Source organism: Xiphophorus couchianus, chromosome 11 (assembly GCF_001444195.1).
Source record: "Xiphophorus couchianus chromosome 11, X_couchianus-1.0, whole genome shotgun sequence".
Classification (NCBI taxonomy): Eukaryota; Metazoa; Chordata; class Actinopteri; order Cyprinodontiformes; family Poeciliidae; genus Xiphophorus; species Xiphophorus couchianus.
The window spans coordinates 31,436,864-31,454,159 of NC_040238.1; the positions used below are offsets into that span (position 1 = coordinate 31,436,864).

The 17,296-nt window shown below is 37.6% G+C and overlaps 1 protein-coding gene across 2 annotated transcripts in view; it reads right to left on the bottom strand.

The window, feature by feature from the left end:
- The window catches only part of slc37a2 (solute carrier family 37 member 2), a 50,975-nt gene that overhangs the window by 15,804 nt on the left and 17,875 nt on the right, over positions 1 to 17,296 (bottom strand). For both annotated transcript variants that reach the window (XM_028030925.1, XM_028030926.1), the window contains exons 7-12: positions 14,789 to 14,955; positions 14,653 to 14,690; positions 13,848 to 13,988; positions 11,623 to 11,713; positions 8,954 to 9,016; positions 8,737 to 8,822 (exon numbers count right to left, since the gene is read on the bottom strand). In XM_028030925.1, coding sequence (XP_027886726.1) covers positions 8,737 to 8,822; positions 8,954 to 9,016; positions 11,623 to 11,713; positions 13,848 to 13,988; positions 14,653 to 14,690; positions 14,789 to 14,955 — 586 coding nt within the window. The remainder of the gene's footprint in view (positions 1 to 8,736; positions 8,823 to 8,953; positions 9,017 to 11,622; positions 11,714 to 13,847; positions 13,989 to 14,652; positions 14,691 to 14,788; positions 14,956 to 17,296) is intronic.

A 17,296-nucleotide genomic window follows, 5' to 3' on the forward strand; every position in this document is an offset into this window, starting at 1 on the left:
CTTTCTCTTGTCCCATGGTGCGCAAGAGAATCTTTGTTTTTCTTCCAATGAGATTCAGCTTATCCAAAAGACCCACTGTACAAAAGGATGCTGAACTCCCTTGGTCCAAAAAGGCATATGTTTCCAATATCCGTTGACCTTTCTTTGATTTCACCTTGACTGGCATGATGGCAAGCTTGCAGTCCTGTTCACCGGCCCCAGTAAGACCACTAGTTTGAACTGTGTCAAGAGATTTCACTGCTTCAGCTTCATTCTTCTTCTTGTTGTAAATATGGAGTATGCTTGCATGTCTGAAACCACAGATTTTACATGAAAGGCGTTTTCTGCATTCTTTGCTGATGTGCCCTGTACACAGGCAACCAAAACAGACGCCATTTCTTCTAAGAAATAAAATCTTCTCATTATGAGGTTTCTTTTCAAGCAGAGAGCATAACTCCAGTTTGTGTCCACCTCTGCAAAACAAACAAATCTTCACATCAGTCTGAGGGTCTTGATTATTTCTCTCAACAGCAGAGGTAGTGATGCCAAAGCTATTTCCTGTAGTTCTTGGGCAAGAAAAACGTTTCCCTCCATCTGTACTCTTGGCTGATAAATTTATTGATGGAGCATCAATTAAGTTTCCAAAGACAGGATCTGTAATAATTTTGACTTGATGCTCAATAAAGAAAACAATGTCAATAAATGTTGCTCTTCGATGCTGCTTCTCGAGGATGTCACATGCTACTGTTCGCCATTTATCTTTTAATTTATATGGCAATCTTTTAATCACAGCAAGCATATTAGCAGGTGTGTTTAATTCAGATAGATCCTGAATGTCATCCATCGCATTACAACACCCACGTAAGAACAAATAGTATGCCTGAAGAGCTTTTCCGTCTTCTGATTTAATCAATGGCCACGAATGAACTTTATTCAGGTAAGCAGATGCAATAACATGTCCATTTCCAAAATGCTCATACAGCATAGTCTTTGCTTTTACATATCCACCACCATCAGACATATGTTGACAGCTTTTGACAAGTTCATTGGACTGCCCCCTGGTGTACTGTGCGAGGTAATGCAGGCAATCGTCAGGATCACCAGTATTTGATTCAATGACCTGTTCAAATGAGCGCATAAAGGCCTGAAAATGAAGTGGATTGCCATCAAAAGGTTGAATTTCTCTTTTGGGTAGTGAAGAGAGACTTTGTTGATGAACCAACATGCAAGTTAATTCATTTTGTTTCTCCATAATGGATAACAGATTTTCATTGGTTGCTGATTGAGCAGCTTGCTGCAGAGGCATATTCGATATTGTTCTGCTTACAGAATGAGAAGGTCCAAGAAGAGGTGCAAACTTCTTCTTTGTCACCTTTTGTTGTACTGTTTTTATTTGAAGCTCTGCGTTTTTATTAACTGTATTTCTCTTTGTCTGTGGAACAAAAGTATTATCATTAAGAGTTTCAACAGCATTTCCTTTTGTTTTAAAATAGGATTCCATTCCATTAGATTTCCATGAAACTGAGCTTTGTACTGCAGATCCAATTTTCAGCACATTCACTTTTGCAGCAATTGCAGCTATTTCTGCTTCAAGTTGAAGCTGTTCTTTCTTTTCCTAAGTTGCTCTTCTTGTTCTTCAATAGCATGTTTTTCTTTGAGCATATTTTGACGTGTGAGTAAAGCAGCCATTTCAGCTTCTGCCCTGAGACGTGCAGATGAAGTTGATGATACTTTGGAGCTTGACTTGCTTCCTTGATTTGAAACACTGTCTGATGGCAACACATCATCTTGAATGTCATGCTGGAGATTAGCAGATAACGGAGGCTCCATTTGTTCTTGAACCTCCACTTCTTTTCCTAATGGAGTTTCCTGTGACCGTAACATGTCAGAGGATGACCTGCTCGAGCATTTATTTGTTTCAGAAAGCCATGTTTCAACATCCTCAATAAATCCTTTGTTGTATTTAGTGATACTTGAAAACCATGTATTTTGTTTATCTTGCTCATCAAGCGGAATTAAAGGCAGCAAAGATTCATGCAATATAATGGCCTCTTGAAACAGGTGTGTTAACTCATCCAGTAGTGATTTTACTTGTGAATAATTTTTATCATCTTTCATTAGCTCTTTAAGGGATGATATTACACCTTTCATTTTCTTTACACACTTTTTCCGCTCTGTTTGGATCGTTTCAATTTTATTTGCAAGAGCTTTCTCAGTGAGAACGATCGCTCTTTTATCCTTTTCAGGTTTCTCAACATCTGATACAGCAGACGATCCACTCATTTTAATCCAAAATAGAGCAAAGTTACAGGCAACAGCGACTTCTTAAACTTTATTGAACGCACGCAGAGCCACAACACACTCGCACACCAAAATGCCGCAGCCTCAGAGCAAAACGTAGCGGGGGGCGTGTCGCAACAACAGCTCCACATGGCAGAACCAAACTGCGTTAAAAGAGCAATACGCAGCACCAATCATTCAGGTTACATACCACTGTCGTCTTCTACTTCTTTGTCGAAGGATCCTCTTTCGTAGGTATAGTGGCTGTGGTGTGTGGGCTGGCGTTGGCGTCCAGCTGTGCGAGAAAACTCCGTTGTCGTTGTTTCGTTTTTTTGCTGACAAATATTAGCGACTGTCAAACAAAGTCGCCGAGCAGCTGAATAGGGGAATCCTTGTTGACGCGCCAGCTGATCAAAAACGCCATTCCAGGTTGCAGTTAAGATGGTTTTATTTTGTCATATTATCAATATCCAAGAACAGTGTCCAAAAAAGCATTAAAACCGGATCCGCAGGTTTAGACAGTGATCAAGGACAAAAACTATATTAGCATAAAGCGGTCAGCAAAAAGTAAAACCTCCCCCATCACCCACTCACTGAAGTCACTAGGTGCCGCCACAGGTGATCTACAATCACTAATAACACCACGTGATCCCGCCCCTCACCTATCCACAACAGAGGTTTTGGATAAAATTTCACTTATCGTTGGTACTAAACTCAATCCTTGTCCTAGGTTGTGTATCTTAGGAATTTTTCCCACTCAAACTCAAATAAGCAAGGTTGATCAAAAATCCATAATTTATTGTTTGGTGCAGGCTAAATATAGTATAGCCAGGTCCTGGAAATCTGTAACCAGACCCCAATTAAAGACTTGGATGTCTACATTATCAAGCTCTCTTGCCTTGGAGAAACTCACCTTTATGATTAAGGGTAAATATTGTGTGTTCAAAAAGATATGGGAAAAGTTTTTGCTATTCTTGGAAAATATAAATACTCATAATGATGATTGACTGAATGTACTCTAGCTAATTTTGCTTATATTTATATTCTTTTAGTGGCTGTAAGTCTGTTATCCTCATGTTAATTCTAAATGTATTCACTTGCTCAAAAATGTGTGAAACTGAAACACTGATGCCCGGATGCCTAGAACCAGGAAGGACGATGCCATCACCTCATACTTAGCTTGTGGACTGTGATTAAATCTCTTGGACTAAGTCTCAAATTACACCCCCGAGATAACAAACTTAAAGTACTCTGTCTCACTGCAATCAACTAATGTTTGTCACCTTGAATGTTTAAGTTGTTAATAGTCCTGTCGCGATAAACGATAAATCGATTAATCGACGTCATTTCAATTATCAGCGTCATTTCAATTATCGGCATTATCGTCTCTTCCGGCCTTTGTCTCTTTCTGTTGATGACACCGAATGAAAAAAGGCTCAACTCCGGTGCTCTCCACTGACTCTTCCCTTCCTCATTACCTTAGTGTAAAGCCCAGCGCACACTACACAATCTTAGAGCTGTCGGCCGATTGTCGGGACCACACATTAGCCGACAGAAATTCTAGGTATAACGGTTTGATTCTAGGTATAGCAGGTTCGGTCCTGCCGTGTGGTGTCCAACAATGGGCACAAAATAATGGCTGCAAGTCCAGTTAAGTAATTTTAAAACCAGACATTAATCAATGCTTTACTACAGTCTACCTGCAATGCATGTGGCTAGTGTCAGCGTAAAGTCCTGACTGAATGAAAATCACGTTACGTCACGTTAACGAAGAACAGCTGAAAAGTTACCGGGTTTATCAACTGCGGTAGCAATTTCGCTCTTGTCATTTCTATATTCTTTGCATGTTGAATAAACATTAATGTTGTTTCCACATATCATCTCCGATGTCCGCTGAACTTCGGGTTGCGCCGTGTCAGCTGTTTGGGATTCCCCGACGTAATTTCCCCTCAGAAAACATGGAGGAGAATCCGCGCTTTCTGATTGGCTACCTGTCACATTCAACAGGCTGCGTTAAGATCCCAGTCGGGGAAAACCCCTGATTTGGATCAGAGCGCCAACGAAGATCTACCGTAACACACCACACACAATCTTAGAAAGACCAACGTTTTAAGATTGTTGTAAGGGGAAAAATAGGAGCAAAAAATCATGTAGTGTGAAATATTGCATCACGTAGTTGATGTGCCCATCTTCTATATGTAAATCTAATTATTACTGAAGGGAAACATAATATACAGATTTCATAATGTGTAGTCTTTTCGTTGAATGCAGTATTTATTTACACTTTGGCTTTATGTTGTTTAGTTTTTATTCAAGTACATTTATTGTTAATGGAGACTGAGAATCCATTTTATTTTTGTTTTTGGTTGTTTTGTTTATTTTGTTTATCAGCTCCAGTGTTAAATATTCTTTTGAAAATAAAGTGTATTTATCTTTGGCAGGAAATCGTATGCATTATTACATCATTTCCATTAAATCAGTGTAAAAAGGTCTTCAAACAATATTATCGTTTATCGCAATAATTTTTTGAGACAATTAATCGCTCAGCAAAATTTGCTATCGTGACAGGCCTAGTTGTTAATGCGTTTTCTTTTGGTTTTGTTAGGTGTTTTGTGCACTTGTGAGTTATTTGTCTGTGTGTCTCTTTTGAAATGTAAAAGACAGGGCCGGATTAGGAGGATGGGGGCCCCTGGGCTAGAGTCAAAAAAAAAAATATATATATATATATATTTATTTATTTATTTTGTATGTGTTTTGTTTTAGAGGATGAGCAGAAAATGACCAAACACTAAGTTTTGACAACTTACAACTTTAATAAGCCAGTTTTCACAAACTACAAACAACTCTGAACTCTTTTCTAGAAAGACTAAACCACATGTTGGAGTTGAAACTAGAATATGATGCTTGCATCACAAAATAAAATCACTGAATAGTTATTGTTGCCTGGACTTCAACACAAACTATAAAACAGATTGAGTGCAAGAAAGTGCAATGCTCAAATATACTTTTACAAAGCAAAGTGAGTAAAACAATATTTATACAAATATCCCCAGCATTTACAAGTCCATATAAATACAAGTGGAATATATCAAAACTCAAACTTTTTCTTTGGTTTTAAAGTTCTTGGTAAATAGTGGAGGAAATAAATGTCAAAAAAGTGCTTCTCTGCCAGTCAGACAGAACATGGATATAAACAATATCTTCTGGAAAAAAGAGATCAGGCATACTGTAGTTTTCAGAAAATATTCTGACCCAGGTAAGTCCAAAGTGCTGCCCTCTGAAGGATTTTTTACAGCCGCCGGTTCTCAATAAAAGCAGAGGTGGGTGCAAATGAACAATTTTCATCTTCTAGACCAAGGTTTTTACAGAGAACATCTTGAAAAACATGAAGAACAAAATACAGATTTCCATTTATTAATGACACTTTTGCATTCAACTTCTTTGTAGGAACTCGAACCACAAACACGACCTACATTTACTCAAACGCAAACCAAATAAGACAACAATACTCAACCCTGAAAAGTTTGAAACTTTGCCATTTTTACTTCACTCACTATTTCTGATAGAACACGATCACCCATCAGCTGAATAAATTCCTCACATGTTTGGGAAGAAAAATATAAGGGTTTCCCTGAACCTGCATTTCCATATTTCTCTATGTGAGACTTCAGAAAAGGATGAAACTCGCTGATTAACTCCAGTATTCCCAGATAATTCCCATTATCAGTTCTTCCAAATTTGTCACTGGCTCCTCTCAGAACCAGTCCCCTCTCTGCTAAAAACTTGACAACAGACACAACTCTTCTCAACACTTCAGTCCAATATGAACACTCAGATTCAAATTGTTTCTGCAGTTCTGTGTCTATCCTCCCGCTGGCTGCTGCAAGTGAAACATAAGTCAGCATTGCTTTTCTATGATGTTCGCTGTTTTCGTGCTCTCTCATGCGTTCAGTTGCGTGCTTCCAGTCACTGAAACCAGTCTCAAAGTTTGACTGAGTATTAGCATTGCTGAAAATGCGGCATGCAAAACAAAATGCAGCTCCGGTGGATGGAGAGTAGAGCAGCCACGGTCTTTCGATGCACTCACCATTTAACATCTTGCGTTTAAAGTGAGATTTGGAGAAGTGACGCTTTTGATGCTTGTACACCCGTCCTGATGCTTGAAAGCCAACATTCATATTTTGACAGCTCTCCGGTCCTCGCTCAGCCCAGTAAGCTCGCACGGACTCGTCAATTTCCCCCCAATGCGCCGGATCGGTACTGGACGGATCCACAGTCGTCTTTCCATCTGCGGTAGAAGATCCCGCTTCCACCGACTCTGACTCCACAGACGCCAGTCCAGCCACCGACTCAGTCACGGTTAAAGGTTCTGGCGGGATCTTAGTGCCGGTGTTAGCATAGCTAAGGGTTTGAGGAGCGGGGGATAATGATGTTTCTGCTCCATCTCCGCTAACAGGTTTAAAAAAGCCTGTCAGTTTAGGCATTTTGTTTGGCGCGATGCTCTTTTTCTTTTCTCTTCCTTCTTTTCTGCGCTCCGCTGTCATATTTTCTGTTGTCCGCCATTGTAAAATAATATTCCCGTGACGCTCCTCCTCCCCAATGCGTAAGATGCGTCAAAAGTGGACCAATAACAAGCAAGCATTCAAGATGGACGTTTGCCAGAACAAATTGGAACATTTTTCATCGGTGCTGTCAAAATCATCGTAGTCATTTGATTAAATTCTGACACTATCCATTCACAAGAATATAAAACATCCTCCGGGGCCCCCGAAATGCCGGGGCCCCGGGCTGCAGCCCCGGTAAGCCCCTGCTAAAATCCGGCCCAGATTATGATCACTGATCAGCACAAAATAATAATCAATGATCTTTTGCTAATACACATTATTAACTGCTGTCACATAAACACATTTCCTTGGAGTAGATTACAGATAATTGTTGTTCTGGAATGTATGAGTAACTGTTTCCATCAATGTTTTTTCTGCACATTTTGAAGTAGAAAAGGTTGACGGAAATAACTTCCTAAATTTTGCAAAAAAGTTTTTATGCTCTCTTCAGGTGGATGATGGCTTTTCCAAAAGAGTTGAGGTGCAAAACGGGAAATGGAAACCCATTTGATGAATAAGTTCTGCCTTACGTGTGGCACAAAACGTTTCTGAGATGTGTGGCACCTGTTAGTTTGCAACCTGTACCTTGTTTATTGTAGCCACACATAACATTAACGAGGGGCAGGCATTTGTCGTATTGTTTGATGAAAGCAAGTTTGCTCATGATGAAAAACTTTTCATCATGAGAAGAAATTTGATACATTTCAGTTAATGATGTCAAATAAAAACAAAACTGGCTGTATTAATGGAATTGTTGTTTTTACCATTTTCTCTATTGTTTACGCATAAAGATCAGTAAATTTGAAAATATGATTGGATGCAGTTACTGTGTGCAGTCTAGTATTATAAATCATACTTCTTTAAGTAAGTAGCGTTCTGAAAAAGGGTACGTCACATGGCATGGGAATGATTTTCAAGAGCAGTATTTGTGTTTGTGGCACTATAAATGCTGTATTATACATATATAGCACGGTACAGCATGCTATAAATTAGGAAGACAAACAAATGCCTAAAAAAAGAAGCAATAAGGCTGTAAGTATTTTGTTCACATAATTGTTAGCGTTATTACAATAACAATAATGTACACAGAAATTGCAATAAAATTCTAAGTCCATATTGTCCACCCCTATCTAGGGGTTGGACCAATCCCTTTTCTTTTACTTCTGATTCAATGTCTGAGGTTTAGTATTATCCAATCTGATACAGAAAAGCAGTGAATAATTGACTTAAAACGTTGCTTTTTCTAAATATAGAAATAAAAGTACAATAAGACAAATTTATTTTATAATTCTGCACCAGTAGAGCACACCTAAAAACACCAAAACTTCACAAGCTTGGTCAAACATGTAAAAACTGCAGAGCTGTTTTGTTCAGTATAACAGTCAATGTAAAATAAATAAGAAAATCTGAAACTGACAACAACAAAAAAAAAAACAATAGGTAGACTGGCTTGGTCAAACATCTAAAAAATAAACTGCAGCAAATCTTCTTTCAAATAATTTAGAAAGTGCAATTAGGAATTCTGAATATAATGTCAAACAAATGATAAAGGATGACGCCGCTTAGAGCAAAAATCATAGAATTAGATTGAATAGGCCTGCCCATATGGATGGGCATATTGTCACTGATTCCTGGTCTAGATTTCTTTTCAATATCAGAACCGATACAGGAAAGAATGGATCGGTGCATCAACATCTGATTGCCTGGTTGATTCGCTCCAAACCAGAAGATGGAAACACGGCTAACTTGCATTTTCTTTTTGCAAAGTTTTATAAGTTTGTTTTTAAATTTCCTTTACAATTTGATGGAAACAAAATCAATTCAATAAAGTGTGTTTCTATATCATAAAGTTGCGAAATGAGAGATTTCTCACCATAGGTGCAGCAGCAATCAGCATGACACAGCAGGTTGACGCTCTTCCCCCAGTGAAGTCAGACACCAGGCCGGCCATGATGCCTCCTGTGGACACAAAGGAGGCATCAGAACTGATACAAAAGATTAATTTGACTGTCTTTGCGTCTTAGACGACAAAAAAGTCTAAGTTTAAACAGGTAAGTTTAGGTGTTTTTAACTGCCCAATCAAAACCTACCAAGGATCCCTCCTACATCAAATAACGTTGACATGTCTCCCGCTTCTTTTGCTTCAAAATGTGCTGAGAAAAAACAAAGAATTCACACATTAAACATAGAGTTACATACTGTATAAAAAGACAAGATTTTGCACTGCATGAAAATTGCGCATAATTTTCTTCCTTTCTTCTACCAGACTATTTTAATATATAATATTTGGTTTGGTTTGACTTTATTTAATGTAGAGTAATGAAAGAGTACACAAAGTTATATACAAACAAATTTAACACAAAAGCAAACAAAAGAAGAACAGTAGTAAAGTATATTTACACATTCAAAAGAGTGGGTATGAATTTATTTAGGCAAGTATAAGCTTTGGCTTCAGCCTATTCCTTTTTTGGTAAACCCAAATTATGGGTTTGTTTATTATTATTGTTTTTGTTTCCTGTGTTTAATGTTGATAATTTACCAAAATACAGTGAACTGAAACTGAAAACATTTATAGCAATATAAACCAGGTTTAAACATACATTAAATAACAACAACAAAAAAAAAATAACCCAGGGTTTCCCCTAGAAAACTTGCTAGGCCTTGTGGTCAGGGCGCCGAGGTGGTCTACCAGCAGTCCACCATGTTTTTTAATTAAAAGATGTTAAGTTGACAGGAAATGTAAAAATATTACTAGGTAATTTTGTTACTGAAATACATTACCGACAATACTTAAACCCACAACTATAGAATCTTAAAGACAACAAACAATAAAAAAACAAAAAAATATATACCAATTATTTCCATTTTTTGTTAAACCTTTGAGTTTGAGCTCTGTTTGTTCACAAATACATCTCAGTAAATTACAAGGGGGGTCTCTAAATCAAATTCTGCTCAAGGCCTCATAAAACCTTGGACCAGCCCTGCATGATGAGCCACTGCACTGCACATCTCTCTGTTGTATAGAGAGGGACAAATGGGGAGATTAAATTTATGTGGCTCTAATAGCTCTTCCATTTTGCGTCTTTTGAGTTTTTAATAAGAGATGGGATGAGTTTTTTTGATCTTCACGCATGCAGCAACTCTGCCTGTGGTAAGTAGACAAAGCATTTTATATAGCGCAGTTTGAAGAATCATGCAGCCAATACTGACATCCTGATAAGGTAAGCGTGAAAGCTCCTCCACGGACTGAGCCACCGGCTGACTAACACACCATCTAACAAAGAACACATATATATAAACTCTATCAGTGCAGACGCAGAGTCATGGGCTGGGCAGCGTGTTGAGATGTAGACGCACAAGCCGCACATAATTCTTTGTTCAAAAAGACACATCGTTCTTACTGCACACTTAAAGCTCACCTACATTTGTGGTTCACATTCATATGCGGGAGCAGAGCAAACAGAGTGGGTTTTAAACTTAACTTGACTCATACCTCGATGAAAAATTATCCAAAGAAACATGAGTTCTCATATAAATGTTCATACAGGTGAAAGCAGGTGAGCTATCCGCACCGAGGTAAACTTGAGAGATGCAACCACGAGGCAGCCAGCAGTGTGATTGGCTTCGTGCCTGTATAAACCAACTGATCTTTCAGGAACGATTCTGCTCTGCCAGTGAAATGCTCAACACAGCAAAGATGCTTGCAGTCACTTGTTTATGTAAAAAAAAAAAGAAAAGAAAGAAAGGGGAAAAAAAAGGTTTTTAATAAAAACTGGCGGGGGGCAAGTAAAGCCACCGCGGTCCACCAGGCTAATAACACACTGGAGGAAACTCTGCAACCTCTCTGTTGGACATTCAGGCTCAACTTTTCCTGCTTCAGGTCAGTTAGGATTCCTAAAATAAATGCCAAATGTATATCAGTTAATCTCTTTACTTTCCTCAAAATTTGGAAAAAATGCCTTTTGATTTGTATTTGTGTCAAACAGTTTGGGTTTCCTTCCACAAGCTTCTCACCACAGTTTGCTGGGGTAGAGTTCCATTAATCTTGACAGAACTGTTGTAACTGAGTCAGATTTGCAGATCATATTACTCACAAAAACCTTTTTAATTCTACACAGATTTGTGATGGCAACTTCTAAACGTCTACTTTGTTGTAATTGAGACAGTTTCTAACTGATTTTGTGCTATGCTTAGAAGTCCTTATCCATTTGAAAGACCTATTTGAACAAAGCTTTAACTTCCTGCATGATGTCTTGAGATGTCCCTTCACTATTTTCACATGATGTTTTTTTATCATCTTACTTCTCCTTTAAATGTAACTATTTTTATATTAGCAAAACTTAAATTTTAGTTTAAGCAAAACACAGGAAAAGACTGAAAAAATTAAGGTCTTTGTCCCTGAATGCATTTGCAAACTGTAATCTGGCTTTGTTGTTTGTTGCTTCCAGAGAAATGGCTTTTTCCTCGCTGAGCAGCTTTTCTGCCTGTGTCCATAACGGCCTTGTTTCACCGTCATCGTTTGGGCTTTCTAAATATGTAGCATCTTAGATCAAGTAGCCTTCTTAATTTGAAAACAGTGCATATAAATGCTAAAATAAATTCCCTCTCTCCTTACTCTTGTTATTTACCAAAAATAATTTCGGAACTCCTAAAGGTCTTAAAACAGGAACGTCTGAATTAATTTCGATATTGGTAGGAAAAAGATTTCTAATGTAAGCAAAGTTTAGGTCAAAATGTAAAATGTGTGAATCATACTGACCAACATTAGAGATGTAGAGAGGAAGCCAGTAGAGGAAGGTGTAGCTGACCAGTTTTGCAAACATGAGGCAGAGAGAAAACTCCACCACTCCCTGTGGGACACATAAAAGATCAGATTAGGCATTTTAATTATCCTTCTCTCACTGTGCTGCAATAAAAACATGCCATGGATTGATAGTACAGTTGCTGGTTTCAACAGCAATAACAAACAGGATAAAAACCCAACTGAGCAACTTGTAAAAAAAAGGAAAATCTCAAGCTGAGGACAAGGTGAAGAAGTTCTAATGACTGTCATTGTATCAAAAACATAACAGAACAGATTTAACAATCAGTCTCCAGTTTTTTGCAATTCTGCGACTGTGGAAAGTGATGCGAAATCAATATTTCCCCCCTTTAAAAATATTGGGTTTAAGTGAGTGACAGCTCCCACCTACAAGTGACACTATTTCTTATTCCTTCTATGCTGCTGCCTCAGACTTACATGATGTTGAATTACAATCTGAATTTCCATTACAAATGAGCACAAAACTGTCAATATTCTGGTAAAGTCAAAAAATGACATTTGTGGTATTTTCATTAAATATGAAACAATTAAAATCACACATGAATAAGTTTGTACACACGATAAATCATTAAAAAGCACAGTGCGCCATGAACTACTTCCTGTTATCCTCATCTTTGTGGTTTGTGCCAGTGGCAACTTCCAATTGTTGATCATGTGACTCGTGTGATGCAAAAACAGGGTGTCCATTGCAGTTTTGACAAATAAACCAATTTTGATGTAGCCAAGGAACCACCTCATCCTAGAGCAAAAACGTATCATGAAAAAACACCAATTTGACAAAGAAAAAGAATTTATTTTTGAAATGTCAAATTGCACAATTATATGGTCAACTGAAACACTGCTACTGTCTGTGATTGATATGACAAGTAATAAGAACTCACATTTACCATAATACATAAGAGCAAAGGACCAATCAAAGCAGCATCCCACTGTTCTCCATTAAAGTGGAGGGAAATTATTTTGCACACCTTGCAATACGGCATTTTTGGATGAGGGTTAATGAGGAACAAGTATTGCAACATTCCTTGCAATTATTTCTTAAGTAGCACCACAAAATTATACCTGTCAAGTTTTGGACTTGAGAATATGGGAAATGTTGTCGCCTGGTGCTAGTGTTATTGGGGTGGCGGGGCACCAGGGAGTGGGGTAGGGTTAACCCGCAAGAGCTGCGAGCTAGAGCAATTGATGTGAGGGGGAGGTTTAACGGAACAAACGGAGAGCGTGAGCATGCAGCACAATACGGGATATTTATGGGAAAATAATAATACGGGAGCATTGTGGGGAGGGGAGGTAAAATACTGTAGTTTTCTAGCCAAAATTGGAGACTTGACAGGTATGCACAAAATCAGTGATTTGGATTGCAAAAAAAATTACATAAAATCCTAGAGGGACCGTTCACTTCTCAGCTGAATGTGGAAACAAGAAAACAACATGGTATCCTGTTTTGTTTATTCTGTTTTAAACCTCTAACTTACATGAATCTGAGTTTATAACCAGTTCCTAAATTTAGTTGGTTTTCAGATTGTTCCTGTGTTGTTTTCATTTAATATTCTCCTCAAGGTCTTGCAGGTGTTATTGAAGTCACATTATTTTAAACAAAACATTTCCACAGGAGAAAAAGTAATGTTTTTAAATTAAACACACTGAGTCAATGCATTTTATTACTTATCATTGTACTGCTTTCCTGGTTATTGTTGAGTGTCTTTTTATCCAATTTATAGGTCATCAATCTGGATTGAGTAGAGTGAAAAGCTGATAGAAGCTTCACAGATATAATTAGGCCTAAAATCATTCATACCCTTACAGTTGACCCAGCCTTAAAGTAATCTTTTAATTTCAGCAACATTTTTTTTTCTGACAGGAAGTAACAATGTTCACAACTTGAATTTTATGGAGAATCCATGGAAGAAACTAAAGATTTGGGTGATGGCAGGGAGGTCCACCAACCTCAAAGCCATTGGTAAAATAAACATAATCATGTCAAATGGCAATGGACCTTCTACTATAATTTTAAATATGCAATTTGTCTTTCAGACCACTACATGGAGCCAAAGACTATGGCTGGAACATGTGAGCAGCACAATAATATCATATCTGGAGCAAAATCAGACAAATCTTTTTTCTTTTTTTTAAATCAGTTAAATTCAACTATTTATGCTTACAGGTATACAGAGAGCCCCATAGAAGCTTATGGCCTCAGAGTGTTCCTGTATGATATTCGGACTCTCCGTGGAGACGGCACCATTGATGCTTCTGTTCCCGTTTTGCAGTAGAGGCTCGGTCTCAACGTCCTCCTGAATGATCTGACATACAAACACACAGCTGTGAGCTCAAAGATGAATGGTTCAGGAAAAAAGGAGAAAGTAGCAATGCAAGTTATTGATTAATGAATTAATCTAAAGTTGATTGATCTTATCGATCGATTGTAGATTAATTGGTGGGCATTTTCTTAAAAGCTCGACTGTCTTTCCATAACATACAAGACTACATTTCTCATAATAAGCCGAATTGAAAAAATATATAAAATGTTGACGGTATTTTGTGTCAGATTAATTAGATACCAACTGAATTAACAGAAAACTACAGTTTTCTCACATTATTAAACTTAAACATACACATAAAGTGAATTTTCCATCCCACACCAGACTGTCTGGATCGTAGTTTCCTATGGTAGTTTCTCTTCTCTGCTCAGGTATGGCAGACATCTTTAATTCTATATCAGTGGCTCCGCTTAAGTATGACCACCGGCACTCTCTGCTGAATCGGGGCCAAACTACAACACTAAAAGAAAATCTGATGCACGTTAATACATTGTAACTAATTTTAATCATTTTAACCTTTAATCAGCAATTAATCATAAATTGATCATTGTTTTTGCATCCCTAGTAGAAGTGCGTAATTCAATTTCAATTCAAAAACACTTTATTGATCCCAAAGGGAAATTAAATGGCTTAGGTTAAAACGCACATGATGCTGAGGAGAAGAGCAGTTCACATCTTCAGGTTCTGAAGTGAATAGAGAGTGAGATGATGGTGTCACACTTATAAACAGAAACAAAACAAATTGATCCAACACAACAAAACGACTCTTTGCAGAAACTGACTTTCAACCAGGAAAAAGAAGCAGAGGATCCCAGTGGCAGCGATGATGAGTCCTGGGACAATGAAGGACATCCCCCACTCTGAGGAGACAAAAACTCCAGCGATGAGGGAACCTAGAATGTTTCCCACCGAGGTGTGGGAGTTCCAGATGCCCATGATGAATCCACGCCTGACCATTAGAAAGATGAAAACAAGAAACACTGAACAGTTAGCTGCACAATCCTGCTTCTGGTGTATATTGTACATAATAAACCAGGGTTGTTCAAAGTGTGAAACAAGGCCACTTGCAACCCTTTGAACAAGTTTGTGTTTCTTCTGACAGAAATAGAAGAATGGTTTAATTGTGTCCCTCCAGCATATGGAGCCAATAAACATTTTTGCAATTGTTTTAGGATGATATTTCAAAGGTATTTAATATTGTACATTTTAAGTACAACACAAAGAATGACTTTTTTGTCTGCTTTTATTTTTATTTTATCCGAAATCCTGTCAAAAACATTTAGTGAGTTTTTTTTACACACTTAGGCATCCATTATACTTGAATAAACTCCGCTGAGATTGTAGAAAGGAAATTCAAAATTTTATTACTGGAAATAAACTATAAACATTTTCCAGAAAAACAAGATAAAAAATAATTTACCCCAAAAATTAAATAACTGTAAACATCAAGGTAAATGTCATAATAAAAAAAAATTACTTGTTTTATTGTTGTGCATGTAAAGGAGAAAGAATTCACAATAATATTGTTTTTATGTTTTTGATTGAAGAGAAAAAGCAAATTTTGATTCCTGGGGACTTTCAACTTTTATTTTAGGACTAATTAATGTTGGGTATTAAAATATTGCAGAAATGTAAATAATAATCTTTTATCATTCCAAAATTGTGTAATTTTGTTCCACTCTTCTTTTCAGAATTGTTTTAATTTACACACACTGAAGGGCTTTCAAGCATGAGCAACCAATTTAAGGTCATGCCATATTATCTACATAAATCCTAAGCACAGATTTTGTCTATGTTCCTGTTAAACCTTTCTTTTTCTTTTAAACCACTTCCTGATGGTGCTTCGATTCAATGTCCTGCTGCATAACAAAAACTGTTCTTGAACAAAAGAATTAAAAGTTATTCAAAAGGCTGGAATTGGTTTCATGTTATATTTCAGTATAGATATTCCTGCTGCAGTTTATTTTTGCTCTGTGTTGTATGGTTTCTGTAAAAAAAAAAAAATGATTATTATGAAAATGCTGTTTATAACAAACATAACTTAAAATAAATTTGACTTCAAAATCTTAATGCCTTGAAATTGAGGCTCTGTCTCTTATTATTTCCAACACTCTGCCTTCAGGCAGTCACCACAGCAGTGCTTCTCATGTCTTTTACAACAGTTCTTGAGAGTGTTAGACTGAGAAGTACTGTAGTTCCTATGATAAGCTTAGCAGATGCATAATTCCATCAGGTGTCTGCTAATTGCTGCTGCTGCTAGTCTAGAGGAACTGTATGTAAATTCAAATCTCATCAAAACATACACTCCACGTACGTTTTGATGAGGGAATAACATTATGACATGATGTTAAGCTCAAGTTAATTTTACAGAGAGCTGAACAAAAGTCAATAACAAGCAGTGGCGGCTGGCCAGTAGGGGGCGCTTGGGCGCCGCCCCCTTTAAATTGTTTAGATAATAAATGATTTCTATTCTGAACTGCAAAATACTTAGAAATGTATTTATTCATACTGTGTGTCCAATAGACATGTTAGAATTTATTAAAATAGTAAATACATAATTCTAATTGCTCACATTGTGCACACTTCCTATGTGCAGGGCGCCGTCCTAATGAGAGGACTAACTTTTGGCAAGCAGGTGATCTGAGGCTGACTTTTAATTGGTTGTTTAAGGTTTTCCACAGGGCGCAGCGCTCTGCGTCCCGGACACACCCATTTTGTTGTGTCATTGCTGGTAGAGCGTCAGTACTGGCTAATTTTTTTTAAAACATTGTGTGATTGGACAATCCCCGATTCGACTCATTAGCGCAGCTGCAGTTCGTTAGGTCGATTCACGTTTACGTTTGCATTAAGCAATGCATTTTACTGCTTTCCGTGTTTGCTATTTCAAAGTTCTGGCACGGAGGCAATGTGGACAACAACTGGGGTAAGAGACTTAAAACATCTTTCAGAAAAATGCAAACGGCACGAAAACAGCCGCAGCCACCTAGACAATGCAATGAAGCTAAGTTTTTGGGGGAAACTTAGCATAGCTGAAAGGTGCTTTTCAACTCTGAAAAGAATCAAGACTTTTCTGAGAAACTCAATGACTCAGGACAGGCTGAATGCATTGGCCATGTTGTCAATGGAGAAAAGACTAGTCATAGAGATGACTGACTTTAACAAGAATGTAATTGAGAAATTTGCAGGGCAGAAGGAAAGGAGGGCAAAATTCATGTTCAAATAGTGCTATTTATTAAGATTTGTTTTGTTTGTTTTTCATTTGTTTGTTTGTGTGCGCCCCCCTCAGTTTT